The sequence below is a fragment of the Eleutherodactylus coqui genome, chromosome 6 (assembly GCF_035609145.1).
Source record: "Eleutherodactylus coqui strain aEleCoq1 chromosome 6, aEleCoq1.hap1, whole genome shotgun sequence".
NCBI lineage: Eukaryota > Metazoa > Chordata > Amphibia > Anura > Eleutherodactylidae > Eleutherodactylus > Eleutherodactylus coqui.
Genome location: NC_089842.1, coordinates 52,453,305 through 52,469,749, shown reverse-complemented (window position 1 = coordinate 52,469,749; position 16,445 = coordinate 52,453,305). Strand labels below are relative to the sequence as shown.

At 44.4% G+C, this 16,445-nt stretch overlaps 1 protein-coding gene across 1 annotated transcript in view; it reads left to right on the top strand.

Moving 5' to 3' along the window:
• The window catches only part of GNB1 (G protein subunit beta 1), a 66,825-nt gene that overhangs the window by 27,795 nt on the left and 22,585 nt on the right, over window positions 1-16,445 (top strand). Inside the window, exons 2-5 of the mRNA XM_066606835.1 lie at window positions 8,857-8,957; window positions 13,623-13,661; window positions 13,802-13,908; window positions 15,818-15,881. Of these exons, the coding sequence (XP_066462932.1) occupies window positions 8,901-8,957; window positions 13,623-13,661; window positions 13,802-13,908; window positions 15,818-15,881 (267 nt within the window). The 5' untranslated portion in view covers window positions 8,857-8,900. The remainder of the gene's footprint in view (window positions 1-8,856; window positions 8,958-13,622; window positions 13,662-13,801; window positions 13,909-15,817; window positions 15,882-16,445) is intronic.

Below are 16,445 nucleotides of genomic sequence, written 5' to 3'. Positions count from 1 at the left end.
AATAGGCGACTACCGAACAGAAGGATCGGCCGAGCAGGTGGTGATGATAGTGAATCTCTCCCTTGGCCTCCACGTTCCCCGGACCTTACGCCTTGTGATTCCCCTCTGGGGGAGTATTGGGTCGCTCACACATGCCACTTTTTTTTACCATGATTAGCGCGGCATCCCAAGCGCTGCACTAACCGCAGCACAACACCGCCCTTGACTTCAGTAGGGCCTCACAGACATGCATTTCTTTAAACATGTTCTGTTCTGTTTTTGCACATTTTAGCGCTTTTTAACGCACCTCATCACCCAACACAATGATGATGGGGTGCGATAAAAATCGATGGGACATGCGTTCAAAAATGCGATTAAAATGCCATAATTTCAAGCTGCGGTTTCTGAATGCATGTGAGATTGGCCTTAGTCTACAAGCCCCCCTTACCACCCACCATGCCTGATCTGCAGCATCCCAGAAGCCATTGCATCAGGCATTTGTGATACGCTACAACATGTGTGTCCGGTGACACGGGGGCACGTTATACACCTCTGATGGCGAAACATTTTTGATGTTGTGCAACAAAACGTTTTGTTTTCCATTGATATCAGATTTATGTATCCGAGTGTCATTAAATGTCAGTTATGATGGTTTCGAATTGAGAAGATCATTTGTAATAACCTGTGCATGAACTGTTCCCATAAGGATTGGGGGTCAACGGCTGACATATGCCACCGCTAATGGTGTAGAGGACTCGTGTCTATAGCTGGCACCCCATCCAGCTGCCTTCTAATGATGCTTGGGTAGAAGCGGAGAGACCCGTCACCCCAAGGCTGCTAATTGCCCGTCTCTGGGTCCAGTTGATTTATGAGCAGCACACTATTTCGGCTTCAGCCCTGTTCTGTGTCTCGGGGTGTGTTCACATGTGGAGGAAAATGTGCACAAAATATACCATTGATGCTGATTGACTTGAATCTGCAGCGGACGGCACCTCATTCAAAGGGTGAAATCCGCTGCACATCCGTGTCAAAACGCATCAAAATCTGTTACATATGAAGCTACCCTGAAGGATTTTTTTTTTTCTTTTTTTCACCAACAGCTTTTCTTCTGAAAACTAACCCTGATCAAGGTTCACCAGCCACTATGTCTGCCGCACGGGTCCATAGGTCGCTCAGGCACATTCAGATCCGTCGTTGGCTGCTTTCTACACACAGCCGTGCAGGAGCAGATTTTTGGAGATGCGCTCTTTTAGCACCTATCATGTGATCAGCGGCACTTTCACATGGGCAGATAACCCACTGAAATGTTCGGTCCTCTGTGTTTAGTGCGTACGCGGTGGGTACGTTTATTCAATGCTGTCCATATACTGCTGCTAGGAGTCAAAACGGGGAATTTAAAATACTTTTTTTTAAGTCACTACACGTGAACGCGTGCGTGAGAACCGCTGTCATCTAGAGTGCAGTATCACTGCTATACATGGCGATAGCCGGCTGCCATGGCGGTAAAGCACGGCGTGATCCATGGAGCGTTTTACACATACGCTTGTGGGAACGAGCCCTTAGGCAGCGCATACATTTTACATTAAGTTAGTTTTTTGGCGATTTTGCAATAGATGTGAAAATTGTGGCAAACAAAAATTTTTTGTCAAGCTATAAACGTACCGTATAGTTTGCCGTAGAAATGAGGTCTGCCAGCACCGCAGTCATGGACACAGACCGGCCCATAACAGTGTGCGGCCGTGCCGCCTCCTACAACCCCTCCTGTACGGTTGTCACCCCCAGGGAGACAACCATCCTACAACTACAGACTATAAATTGTATAATTATAAGTTAGAGATCCGTCCTGGCGAAGACAGAACTGATCAGGACAAAACCAGGAACCCTGGACAGTTTGTTCTGGGGTGGGCTAGTCGGGTGCTGGATGGGGTCCAAGAACTACATATCACCCTCTTACCAGAGCGTGGCCACTTAGGCGATGCCCTCCACATCCGCTTCAGCGTTTGGAGTGTGTTTTTCTGTTTGTCATGGTGAAACAAGTAATCGTGATTGCTGGAGGAACCCACACCCAAGGCTGATTAACCACACCTTTTCCTCTCCGAGCCGCAGCGAGTGCGTGGAGCCGACGGCTGCTGTGTGCTGAGCTTCTTCTAGAAGGCTTCCTGCACTCCCGGCGGCTTCAGATTTCTCACAATCCTCCTAAGTTGCACTTAATGCTTGAAAGTTTTCTGCTGCATCCTCAGAAGCAGGAGATTCTGCTGCGGCGGATTGTCGGCCGCACGGCTTCACTTGTGTTTTCACAAGAACGCCAGAGTGTTCCTCCATGCATTCCCTAGTAGGTCTAGGGCTCTAGTGTTACAGGCTGGGTTCATATAAGGCCGGCTGCACGCGGACTGGTTGGATTCAGGAGCCCGCAGCGGAATCCAACCCTGTGCATACCTGCTTTTTCTCTCACCACCTGTACTACGGATGGCCCTCATGGACATGCGCAGTACAGTTTTGTTTTTTTGTTTTTTTTTAAATCCCGCCTAGCAACGACACAGGTACCTGCAACCTTTCAGAAGGGCCGCGGGTAGGACTGCCTCCGTTGACTTCAATATGGAAGCCTTCCATGCAGGAGCCACAGAGAAATAGAGCATCCGCTCGCAAATGAAAATCGCAATTGATTTCCGCCTGTGTAGTGGAAAACGCGTTTTGCCATTGCACGCTATGGGTGGTATTTGCTGCGGGATCTGGAGGCGGATGCCCGCTCTGGATTCCGCAATGCAAATCCGCCCCGTGTGCCGCCAGCATTTGTGTTTTGAAGAAGCATTCTCTTTTGTAATCGCTGATATTGGGATTCTAGCATAAAATAGATATTTACACGGCGCAATTATCGTGCAAGTAATCATTAGAACAAATGGTTCGTACGGTAATTGTTGGGTGTTAACTTGTGCAGCGACCGATCAGGGATAATTAGCTTATTACTGATTGACTTTCTCGCAAATTGTTTGCGGTTAATCCTTTGGTATAAATGGGTGTCGTCCCGATTTGCTGACTGATGAGCCGTGGCAGAAGGCTGGCTAGAGGCGTCGTTATCCTTGAAGGATCAAAACTGCCCAATTCAATGTCAATGCATGCCAAGTGAAATAATAAAAAAACGCTACTGCTCGTCGCGGTTTATCTTGCCCATTAGTCTGTTAGTATTGTCCCACTGGCCGTACCGCAGTCGTAGTTCTGAGTGCCCTTGACCCTACAGTTGGTAGCGATGATGGCGCTTGTTGAATGTTTTTATGTTCCTTAATGGTCGTTTGTCGTCATTGAAATGTTAGGGATTTTCCGATCAGCGCAGAGTTTATATCCACGTGTGCTGCGTGCTAAACAAAACCCCGCGTGTTTTACACGCAATTTTTTTTCTCTTTCCTTTTTAATACTTGTTAGAAAACAGGTTTCACATGTTTTTGCCTGTCAAGAACAAAAACAAACGGCCAAGTTTCATGTTGTAGTTTGACCACGTAAAGCTGGGAGAGAAGTCCAATACAAAGACATCGATTACGGAGATACTCTTAGATTTTAATTAGTCAAAAAAATGTGCGCGTACATCGGTGATCGCTAAGGGGTTTTGCGCTCAAAATAGATTGTATTGCATATAGGCGACACTAGGAAAATATTCCCATCTTAATCAGAAAGGGAATTTATCAAGGTTTCTCTTTATTTTGTGAGATTTCGGCCTCATGTCCATTGGCTGGTCAGATTCCTCTGGTGGGAGGGTTGTTAGGTACACACCCCCCCCTCCCGTTTGGAGATGTGCACGAGTGCTACTTCAGGAGACCTGCGGGGGGGTTGGGGTTAGTTGCTGACCCTCGGGGGGTTGGGGTTAGTTGCCGACCCTCCTACGGCCCTGCTGCTGCTTATTTAACGGACCAGCCACTCGTGCACATCTCCAAAGGGGGGTGTGTACCCAACAACAAATCAAGTCGCTGGAATCGCTCACCGCTACTGAAGTGCGGCTGAAATACCAAATATGCGTCCGGATCCTCTGTGTGGGTCTTCCATCCTCTACACTGCCAATGTGGGCATGCCGCCGCACATGTGCAGTGGAGTTCTTTTTTTTCCATTAAATCTCCTGCTTTCTCTCGGCCCATCTGCAGTGTTAGCTGCCGGCCGGCCGCGGATTGGATGGCTTCTATTGACTGCAACGGCAGCAAACCGTTGCGGGACCCGCAGCAAAACGGAGCATGCTGCAATTTGTTTTTCCAGGCCAAAAGGTCTGCAAATGAAGTCCGCATTCTTAAATTCAGCTGTCGGCGCCCATGATTGTCCATGGGTAGCTTGAATGGCGGATTCCGCAACGCAATTTATCGCAATGTTCTTAAAGTGAGAACTATTAAAATATTGCACCACTTAGGCCGGCTTCACACGAGCGTGACGGGCTCCGCCGCGGCATATTCCGCTGCGAAGCCCGTCACGGCGCCTCCCAGAGACCCCATACTTACCAGCGGAAGATAGCGTGAAGACGCTTCCCTGCCCACCGCCGCCGCGTCACATGACGCGGCCGGCCGTGTCACGTGACGCGCCGGCCGCGTCATATGATGCGGCGGCGGTAGGCGGGAAAGCGTTTTCACGCTATCTTCCGCTGTGTTACAGCAGGAGATAGCGTGAACGGACGGCTTCCATTGACTGCAATGCAAGCCGTCAGCGCGTACACCCGCGGCAAATAGAGCATGCCACGGGTGAGGACGGGGGATTTCACGGTGCGGAATTCCGCATTGTGCTATTAGGTCCAATAGAACCTAATAGCAGCGGGCAACGCAGCGGATTTTCGCCGCGGATTACTCAGCGTAAATCTGTTCGTGGGAAGGAGGCCTTAACCTGCACAGGGAACGCCATAGAAGGAAAAATATGCAGAATGCCAGGATCGCTTTTTTTAAGGCACCCGTCACCTAAACGTGAATTAAAAGTGATGGGAAAGTCACAGGTACCCTAGAATTGTTCTGCGGCAGCTCGCTGTACAAGACAACCAGCCCAGGTGGCTGAAAATAAGTCCTAGCTCTCAAATACAAACTACTTTTTAAAAAGTAGTAAAACTATGAATTTGGTATTACCGTAATAGTACGGACCTGCAGAATAAAGTAAACCTGTCTCTTTATCGTACTATTAACTCCATAAAACCCCCAAAAGAAGAATGTGTTTTCTCATTACACCTAATTACCATTAAAATATATACACAAGCCCTCGTTGGTGGGGAAAGAGAAGGCAAGGCACTTAGATGGCTGAGATGGAAAACTGAAGAATCTATTGTCTGGAAGGGGTCCTTCTGAAGTCTGTAGTGTTTCCAGTAATGTTTTCTCTTCCCATCGCTCCAGCCATGTGGGGTTAGAGAACTTTATTCTGCAGGCTGGATGGAGTTTGCCCTTGGTTATCACACTGTACAAAGGGGACTTGGTAACTTTTTAGTATATATTGTCATTTTCTAGTTGTCTTCTGAATCTTGGAACGACTTGGTCTTCTCTGGTCGAGGAGCCGAGACCTTGCAGAAGCTTTGTTGATCATCTAGTCTGACGGCTCTGGTGGTTTAGTTTTCACTTGTTTCTACCCCACCCCTCGCGCAGTTCACTGGGAGTATAATCTTCTATTGTCCTAACACAGCGTTTTCTTTAGATCTCATTAGAGCATCTTAATACTTGGCATGTCTAATGTTGGGGCTGAAAAAAACCCAGTGCAGTGCTTTGTGGGTCTTCTCCATTTCCTCCTGCGCTCCTTCCCAGGGGGTCTTTCTAGGAAGTTCCTATCTAATGCCCCGGCCACTAAGAATCCTGTCTGCAAAGTTATGAAAGGAAGATTGTGCTGATCTGCATTCAACTGTAAATGTAACTAATCTATTAGTAAATGGGTCATTAGTCTTCTGTACTGGTGCAAGAGTCGCAGAGGGCCCATAATTTTGGGGTCGCTCAACCTTTGTAGAAGTGTTTGCATTGTCTAGTCTGGAAAGGAGCTTTTATGGTGAATTGGCATTTGGTGCCGCTTAGGAAAGCCATTTGTATTTACCGTGAAGCTGATGTTTTTCTCATTGTCCGCCATTTATAGAACGGTCCACAATGATAACTAATCCAGTCATTATATGAACTATTCAATTTTAGGATTCGAACAATTGAAAGTGGAGATTTTTAGTTGGCTGATGCGTGTAATTGTTACATGTAAACGCTCACACAAACATTAAGCGTGTTCTGCGCACAGGTTTTGCGCATGGAATACACTATATCAATCTATCATGCTGCTGCTTGCATGGATTGTGCAGAATACGCGCACAAGGAAAATTGCAGGTTGTGTGAATTACTGCTGTCTGAGGCCGGCCTAAACTTAAACGGATTCTATAAAATGTCTCTACTCTTAAGAGGTTGAAATGTCAATCCTGATGCTTGCAAAGTGTAAGGCTTTGTCTGCTTCAAGCTCTGTACATGCTGACCGTAGCCCCACATTGGTGGACCCCAACTGATAAACTATTGATGACCTATCCTGAGAGTGGATAATTAAAGGGGTTTTCCCATTAAAAGTAATGGCAGTGAGGGGACGACCCAATTGGAGTAGGGGGGGGGCACCATTGTTTCCCACTGCGCACAGCTCCCTCATTACGGCTTGCCACCGCTCCAGCTTTCTATACATATTCGGCAGCAGTCATTAGGGTAAACAACTCGCGTGACTTTGCAAATAAGAGGCCAGACAGGGACATTGCGAGTGACATCCCGTAAACCTGTATCAGGACTTCTACATTAGAGGTCCACGTAACAGGTTTACGGGACATCACCTATTACATGCCGTGGCATTAAAGCCCATGTCCGGCACTACAGTGAGTAATTGTTTTGGTCTCAAGAGGCCCAGAACCTATATAAAAGAAAAACTTGGAAAAGCCCTTTAATAATTCACATGTGGACAGCCCCATTAAGACCCCCATACCCATTGGGTAAAAGTTGTCTGAACCTGCCAGTCTCATCAGGACATGTATAAAGACCCCCCGATTTTCTGACTGATGTCAGGGAAAAGATGGATCTGGAATGTTGGATTTCAAATCTTTTTGTTCTCCCTGAAATAAGTGGACACCAGAGCTGTCTGGCAATAAATGTGAAAACCTATATGAATGCTGGGCTAAACCGAGTGTGTATGTTGGATCCAGGGAGAAATGGATGACACCAGGACTAATCTCCTTGCCTACCCTTGATATAAACTTCAGAAGCTGGTTGTCCCAGACCAACATATGTGACTCATTCACATAGGGGGGTTTGATGGTAAATGTCTCTTTAAGGAAACTGCCACTCTGCCAAAGGGAGCATTAACCATGCAGAATATTTTCGTCAACAAGATTAAGGAGATTTACACTCAGGTGCATTTTGCTAATTGTGTCCGCGGTTCATAGGAGCTTTGAAAGCCGAAAGGTACAACAGGAGTCCGGAGGTGAGCTGGGTCTTGAATGTTTGGTACAGTTTCCCGACATGACACAAGTGTGATTTATGGTTGACTTCAGTAGCAGGAACGCAACTTGTGTTGCATAAGGCTTTATTTTTTTATTTGTGGTGTACTTAATAGTTTTCGTCCCCTGATGATCTGATCAAGTCCCTTGTTCTAAGTTGTGATGGGGAGTATAGCGGAGTTGATGTGGTGTACATACTATTCTTGAATTGGCTGGGTTCAGACACAGCAGTTCGCTTTAATTGTATAGCCCTCCATGATGAGTGGATTGTCATTAGTGCCTACTTTGCAGGCTTTCTTATCAGGCTGACTTTAATGATTTAAGTATATTAGTCTAGAATTAGCCATCTGGCAGTTTCTCACATTTCTACCCCCATCGCAGTGGTATCGCATCTAGGGGCATACCTGGTTTAGAGGTCTTGAGATCTTGTGTGCGTGTTCAAAAGTGAGTTTGAGAAAACTTAAAAGGATTAATGTTTTGTTTGATTTCATAAATTATTGTAGGGCTAAGCAGTTTTTTTGGTTAATCTGGATTGTTGACTTCATTGAAATCCGTAAACCCGAGCTATCTGAAAGAAAGTGAGCTGATAACCGGTTGTACAATCCTACCGGGTTCAGAACCGTTTCTTTTTAAGTTTTTGTCCTTGCCCATAAAGAAAAGCAAACGTTGGATTAGGGTCAGAAGGATAGTGGACAATTTAAGACTCTCTCAGCCGGTTTTGTGTTAACCGGATTTGAATGAGTAACTCAGATCTATTCGGGCTTAAAGATGACATTGTATGGAGGACAGGTGAAAGGACTATACAACGTATAGCTGCACTGTGTAGCAGGACTTTACCAGAGCCTGTATTTCAGGGGAATTGTAAGTATCATTGTAGACGTGATAACGAATTGGAATGAGATGATGTATGGGGACAATAGTATAAAGCCTACTTTAGAGCTCTACAGCTTGAATTTATCAAAAACTCTAATGCTTCGGTGGATGGACCTTACAACGGTGTTGAGCTGATTCTTGAGTTGCATCCAGCTTCTTCATGGTCTTCAGCTGGTCTGTGAGGTTTCCAATCACTGGAGCTTCTGGAATGGTCCAAAGGAGTCCACTATTTCTGTACATTCCTTTGGTATGATGGAGTTTATCAAGTATCGGTTGGGGTAATTTGCTACATCTTTTGTTTGGTAGCTCATAAACTGGAACAAACATCAAGTTGACTCAAATTGCTTGGCCTCAGATGCCGTCAAGTCTTCCTTTTGGTGTCTTCACTTGAGTTCTTCGGGAAGGATTTTGCTTACAAATGGTCTCCATGTAGGTTCTGTGTAGTTGGGTTGCTTGACACTTTGGGTGGATTTACGCCTACATAAAACGCTTGTGCAGATCTGAATTCCAAGACATTAGAATGAAGTTGATGATTAATCCCTTTTTTGTTTTTCTTCTTCCAGAACTGAGTGTTGGTGGTAGAGAAGCTTCATCTTAGAGAAGAACCATGAGTGAACTTGATCAGCTACGCCAGGAGGCCGAGCAACTCAAGAACCAAATCAGAGTGAGTAAAATACTGAGCCCAGCTTTTAGTGAGGTTTTCTTTATTTTTGGTTATCTCCAGCCTGGCTCCTATGGTTGCCTCCCCGCAATGATCATATTGTGCTATTCGATCCTGGGCTGCCCCAGTGCCCGTATCATGTAATTTTTTAGGAGATTGAAGGGGTTAACCTCAGGCTTTCTTTTTTTTCCTCTCCCCCCTTATCCACTTCTTTTGAATAGCTGATCACTGTTTAAGCATGAGTTTATGGCCGAGGTTTTACAATGTGAATAAGATCCATCCTTCATCAGAGGCGCCTTTGTTGCAGACTGCGTGGCAACGCAAAGATATAAACTTTTATACTTTTTTGTTTTGGTCAATTGCATGCCTTAAATGAAGACTTTGTATCAGAATTGAAATGTTAAAAGTCTGATCTAGCAGTCTTGCTTCAGTCTTCCTGCATATTCAGGGTGCATTCACACCTACTATTAAAGTGATTGGGATTAAAGCAAATCCTGCTCGCATGTAGAGGGGGAAGAATTGCTGTGACCGTACCATAGGTCTAAGCTGCGGAAATTCCAACGCAAAACCGCAACATTTCCTCAAGGTGTGAATGCACCCTAAATATATATATATATATATATATATATATATATATATATATATATTTAAAATTATAATTTTTTTATCAGGTTAAAGCATGGGCAGTTGTCTTGAATACATTTTTCGGCTTCTGATGAGGCTTTACTACAATTCCTACCACCAGTTTGAGAAGTTTGACACATTACTTTCTCGCCTCAGACTCTAGTTTGGATTAGATTTTGACGTGTTGCGAGTCTTTGAGCAGATTGAAATCGGTCTGCAGTTCCTACTTTCAGTCTCCTGATGCTGCTGTCTTGTGTAGAACCCTTGATTTAATTGTAAGGCGCCTCAAGGTTCCAGGCGAGCTTGGTTGGAACACCCCATAATCAGACCACCCCGCTGTCAATGTACCGTGAGGGCTGTCTGTTTCTGACAGCTCTAGCTGTTGTGATTGGCGCTAGCGCAAATTGCGAATGTTAACGGTTCAGATGCCGCTGTGAAAGTTGATGGCACGCCTAAGCTGCCAGCCGGAGCCAGGAAGCCTCCAGTGCGCTGCCCTTTCCCCACAACACTATTGCCGGGTGCCAGTGGGTTTTACATGGTAGCCTGAAGCAGAGGAAAGGTTACCAGTTTTGCTGTGGATTACAGTCTAGTAAGATGTGGCTAGGATTAGTTTTAATAGACTACCATTGAAATGCACAATATACTGCTGTACAGAAGTATTGCATTATATTGTAGAAGCAAGCAATTGACGGTTCAAGCCACCTATGTGGAATAAAAGATTTTTATAAAAAAATTTTAAATTTAATGTAAAAATATAAAATTGTTCTAAAACACTTTTTTTTCAATTACTCTTATAAAATTACAGATAAACATAATTGGTATCACCGTGCCTGTAAAAGTCCGAACTATTAAAATATATTTATCTTGCATGGTGAATCGCTGAATGGCTTTTTTTTTTCTTTTTCTTGCACAATGTCTCCAAAAAGCTTTAATAAAAGCAAAGATGAATGTACTTCTAAAAACTACAACTTTTTAACAAAATTTTTAAAGTAATACATTAAATTGCTGTAGACATTTGGAATTGCCTTATTAGTATTGACACGAAGAACACAGTTAACGTGGCAGACTTTTTTCCTACACTGTGATGTGTAAAAGCAAATCCAGCGGGATCTTTTTTTTTTTTTTTCTTTTTCTTTCCGCCACCTCCACTTTTTTTTTTTTTTTTTTTTAAAGTAATTAAACAGTACTTTTATAAAATTCGGCTTGTCCCACAAATAATCCTTCATATAATACATAACAAAAAAGTTATGAAATCAAAAGCGGAAAATTCAGAGAAGTCCCCCAATGAGGTAGGGAGCCATGGTTATGGTTTCTGGAGTCTGCTGAAGCTAACCTATCATGACAGCCAAGGGAGGAGCGTTCTTTGGTTGCAGGAAGGCGGGATGTTGAAATATGTATAAAGGTGCGTTTAGACGGAACAATTGTTTCAAAAAATCGCTGGATCGTTCCAATTTGAACAGTCGTTCAGTGTCAACACAACCAACGATCGAACGATAACTCGTTCACAAATCGTTCATTTCACGTAAGCAGGAAAATCCTCACTGGCTCATTGGGGAATTGTTCGGTCTAGATACCGATCATTCGCTGTGCCAGTAAGAGAACGACTGAATGATTTGCAAGTGAACGATTTATCTGCCTGTATAAACAAGCTGCACGAGCGATCTCTGACATCGTTCGCTCCCGTCCAGGATTTGTCCCCAACCCAAAAAGGTGTCTGATTTTTATTCTTCAGCTTCACTGTCCTTACCTCCTAGTCGGGACTTATGAGTTCCATCAAGTACAAAATGCTGCTGGTCAGGAGTCACTCCTCTTACCTTCCCAAACTACACTAAGGCATGGACTACTTGGCAACTTTGGCGTGACGCCGGTCACACCGCCAGAGATTGCAGTCTGGCCCTCATGTCGTTCCATAGTTACGAGGCCATAGAAAACCTTTCATGCAGTGGACTGCTTTTTTAGCAGCTCCTCGGGCTTCTGGTTGGTAAACAAGTAGTATAGGAACAGAGGACTACTATAGATGGTCAAATACCTGACTGGGAATTAATCTCGGCTGTTTGCTTGATCTCCGTACACATCAGTGTTGCAGAAAGCGAATAGTTCTCGGCCTTCATTAATTCTCAGCTCTTCTAAACAGTTATTAAAAGCTTGGCTCCAGCCAGAAGCAGACTTCCTGGATGTCTGTAGTTTAGTATATCCGTTGAAAGGTCTGTTTTTCAGAAGCCGTGACATGTATTAGTTATGGGGGGGTTTTGCCTTCACCCGGCGTGTTTTTTTTTTTTGTTTTTTTTAAAAGGATTGAATTTAAACATCAATTTGCCTAAATACTTGTACCCGAGAGCCACAGCGCCACCTTCTTACATTACATTCCCTATACTATGGTGACTGCTGCACTTCTAGGTGTTCCATTGTAGGCGATTTGTAGGGATACCCGTTTCTGCTGACCGTATCCGTTGAGCAATGTTGCCTATTAGAGATGAGCGAGCACGCTCAGATTGCCTGTGCATCCTGGCGTTTTTTTTTCTTTTTTTTTTTTTTTAATTGCATACTAATATTCTACAAGTAAGACCATTTCTTGAAATTTTAAGCCTAAATTTGAGACTTTACTATTTGACACCTTCACGATCTGCCCCTATAAACTTATCAATACCCCTGAGATCTGGTGTGGTGGCCTATCATGTTATGCGTATGGAGGTCTCCGAACAGATAGGCATGTTGAGTTAACATGGCTGATCCTAACCTGAACAAAAGGCACACTTGTCTGGAGGAATAGCTGTAGGCTGAGTGACTGGATAAAGGTGTACAGATGCCCTAAACCCTCCTCATGTAAGAGAATAAATCCTTGGATCGAATACCCAGAATTTTATTTTAAAACACAAATCCATCAAAGTGCATTTGGAGAGAAAAACTAATAATCCATCACTACCTCAACTAGTAGTTTTATACTTGTTTGAAACTGTTTTTCTAGGACTAAACTACTGGTGACCTATACTGAGTATTAATAATAGTCGATCAGTAGAGGTCCGCCACTCAGGATGACCGCTGGTTGGATTGACTGCAGCACTGGTATAACCATGGCCGCTTCAGTCCATGCACAGTGCCGTATGTTGTACAGTGGTTGTGTCTGGTATAGCAACACAGTCCCACTCGCTGATCTGCTCTCACACCAATGAACGTGATGTCACATGACTGAAAAGGGGCTGCAGCGCTTACCTGAGTGCCGTAGCCTCTTCATTCAGCTAATCGGCAGGGATTCTGAGCGGCGGACCCCAGCCAATCAACTATTGATGACTTATTCTGAGGACCAGTCATAAATAGTGGAAAGCTTATTTAAGGCCTAATACACTGAAAAACCTTGTGCTCTGTAGAGACTTCCACATAACTAGCCTGATTCTGAATACCTCGGGTACAGTTAGACAGTAATTGGGTTACCATAACAAGGGGTATCTGAAATTAACGTTGAATTATGGCCTGGCACACACTACCATATTATTGGCTGCAGTTTTGCTTCCGCAACGTAGAACTACATTCCAGTCTGACCCGAACTTCAAGCATCATAGGAATGTATGATACTCTGAGTTTGGGGGACCTACGGTCAGGCTGGGGCGTACTACCGTATTATGGATGTAAAACGGTGGCCATGATACGGTAGTGTGCTCCCGGCCCTGTGCCTGTCAGAAGGCTAGTGGTACCATAATGGTGGCAAGCACCTACAGTATTCTATACTTATGGCAATATCCATCCTCTTAGCGCTAAATAAATGCCTGCACACCAGAATAGACATAAAAGTAATGTATCCTAAGAAAAACTGAATTTTACAGATGAAAGCCTTTTAGTTTTTCTTTCTTTTTAAATGAAGCCCGCCCCACCGTGGCATTGAGCGTTCCCTTGGTCCAGTACTGGGCAGCGATTGACTTTAGGTGCCCTGGACTCTAGAGTGGTAGAAACCACGTTTCTGGGTACAACAATGAACCGTCAATACCAAGTCTGACCTGAAGTGCCTTCTGTGCTTTTTATATAACTAATGCGAATGTTTTTCTTCCTTAGGATGCCAGGAAAGCATGTGCAGATGCCACCCTGGCTCAGGTACGCTTCCCAGTTTTGGAACTTTACATTGGCTTCCTTTTTTAGAATCATCCTCGTATGTTTTATTTTTCTGATGATTCAGTCTATAACTAATGAAATGCTTTGTTTTCTATTCTTCCGTCTCACCAAAAAAAATGTAGATCACAGCCAATATTGATCCAGTAGGTCGAATTCAGATGCGCACTAGGCGTACACTGAGGGGCCACCTTGCGAAAATCTATGCTATGCACTGGGGCACAGATTCCAGGTAGGTTTCATGATGTAATATAGAGTATTGTGTGGTCTGAACTGAACTTTATGACATTACAAGAAGCCGGCCTCAAATGGTTGGTTTTTCATGGTTTTTGACTTGAGGGGGCGGGGAGAAACAAAGCGACTTTCTTGACCTCCTTGGTTTGCACCCTAGTGGTCATTAATTAACTCGTTAACCAGCTTCCATCTCTGCACGGAAAGCTCATGTATACCGTTGGATATTGGCACCTCTTATATGTGACTTATTTGTCAACCTGCCTTTTTTTCAGCCTTATACGGTCTTGCTCACACTTGCATTTGAATTATGTCAGGCTGCTCCGTATTTTGGAGCAGAAAACCAGAATTCAAGTGTAAAATGAGCATTTTCATCCCAAGTGGCACCATATGGCGGATTGGCTGCACCGAATGCTGGAAATCCGCAGCTGCAGGTTTTTGAGCGGCTTTGCAGCCTGCATTTCCGCTGCGGCCATCTCTCCCCATAGACAAGAGAGAAGCTGCTGCGGAGAGAAAAAAAAAAAAAAGAATTGACATGCTGCATATTTAATTTCCACGCCACATGGCCGTTTCCACACCGTTTGTCCGCAACGGATTGGCCACAGCGTGTGGATGAGCTTTTTGTAAAATCTTGTCCACTTTTCTGGCTAATCCCGGGATTAAAAGACGTATACGGAATTTACGTGTGGACAATCCGCAGCAAATCTGTCCCGTGTGAACCCAGCTTAACGGAACAGAATCAAGTGGAGCGCACTCTGAATTAAAAGAAAAATAAGGGAGGAAAAATATATTTCCCTTTTTTGAATTCCATTTTTCTGCTCCAAAAATGGAACAGCCAGATGGAATTGAACCGGAAATGGCAAATTCAGGTGTGAGCGAGCCCTAACTCCTGTTTACGGTTTCCACATGGAAAACTACAGAGAAAGCTTAGTTCGGTCTTACATGACCAGATTTCAATTGCGGAATCCACTGTCGTGACCCGCATGTACAATTCGTGGTATTCTGCACACAAGAATAGGACATTCGCATATCTGCTCAAAAAGCCATTGCTATTTCTGTGGGCAGATTTAAAATCGCAGCACGTTCCATTTTTCTGTCATAGCATAGTCCATTGACGTCTATGAAAGCCGTCCGACCTGCGGCCTATCTGCAATTGACATTGTGGATAGCTTGTGGGACCCACTGGCCTAAAAAAAAAAAAAGTAGCAGAGAAATAAAGTTTTGCTGAGCTTGTACTGCTCCACAGTTACAGGTTGTATTGTGGCCTAGCCCAGTGTTTTCCAAGCTCCGCTCTTCAGAGGATATCCTATGCAAAGAGCACCTGTGGCAATTTCTGATCACTACATCACCTGTGAAATATTAAGGAAAACCTGGAAACGGAAACAGGACCTGTTAGGGGGTCATGAGGACTGGAGTTTAGGAAACGCTGGTCTAGATTTTTTTCATTTACAATTCTGATGGCTTCAGAGCTGAACTCTTCAACCACCATTCCATTCTGACTCAATATGTCTACAGGGTTTACTCTGTTTTGTTGACTGTTTCCAATAGCAACCAGCAGAATTGTTTTCTGCAAGAGTTTTTACGCAGGAGCGATAGTCTGTCAGATAATGCAGCCGTCGCTTCATTAAAAATAAGCCCCTTTAGCCAACTGCAGCCATAACAAGGGAAGCTTAGTATTACACGGTGACCATTTAGCTTCTCTCCACTCTAAATCAGTCTTCTTTTGACTTGTTCGCCCCAGTCGGGCGTATGAACTGCTGCTTTAAGCCTTGCATGTATACATTTACCATGGCTTGATATAACTGTATTGCATCAATGTATGTTTCCTCCTTTCTTCTGCGGAGGCTCAGTCTCTTAAACACAATTAAATCTATTTCTTGGCTAATGTTTGTGTTGTTTTCTCCCCGCAGGCTGCTAGTTAGTGCCTCCCAGGATGGCAAGCTTATCATCTGGGACAGCTACACCACAAACAAGGTGCGTGACAAAGTAAACTTTAGGTGTGTGTGTGTAGGGATAGCAGAAACCGCCTGTAAGCTCTGCAGACCTGTAGATTATTTACATAGCAGACGGCAGGCTTTATAGACACCACTTCACTATAATAAATGACATTTTGTGGTGTTCTTCCCAAAGAACACTTTACCCTTCAGCAAGCGGGTTACTCAAATCATCAGCAGTTATAAAACAGTGTCCAAGCGCGTCACTGAATTCCTTGGCTATGGCAATTCCAGTATTCGCCTGCTTTCACTAACCATTTGGGTACTTAAAAAGTAGTGGTTTGTGTTTCACTTTCAGAATATTTTGCTTTCATGCAATTATAGCACTTGGACCTCCCTCACACAGGCGTTGCTGAAAGTGCCGCAATTTTTAAATCGCAGCGCTTTGCGAGACTGCTTGAAAATCGTGGCGCTGGAAAGCGCCGAGATCAAGTGGCTCCTATACATGTATGTGTGTGAATTAGTATCGGCCGCTATGAGGCGCACACGGCCATAACTCGAGTTGTATTCGAGGGAGTTGGGTGTAACTCGTATCGGCCGACTC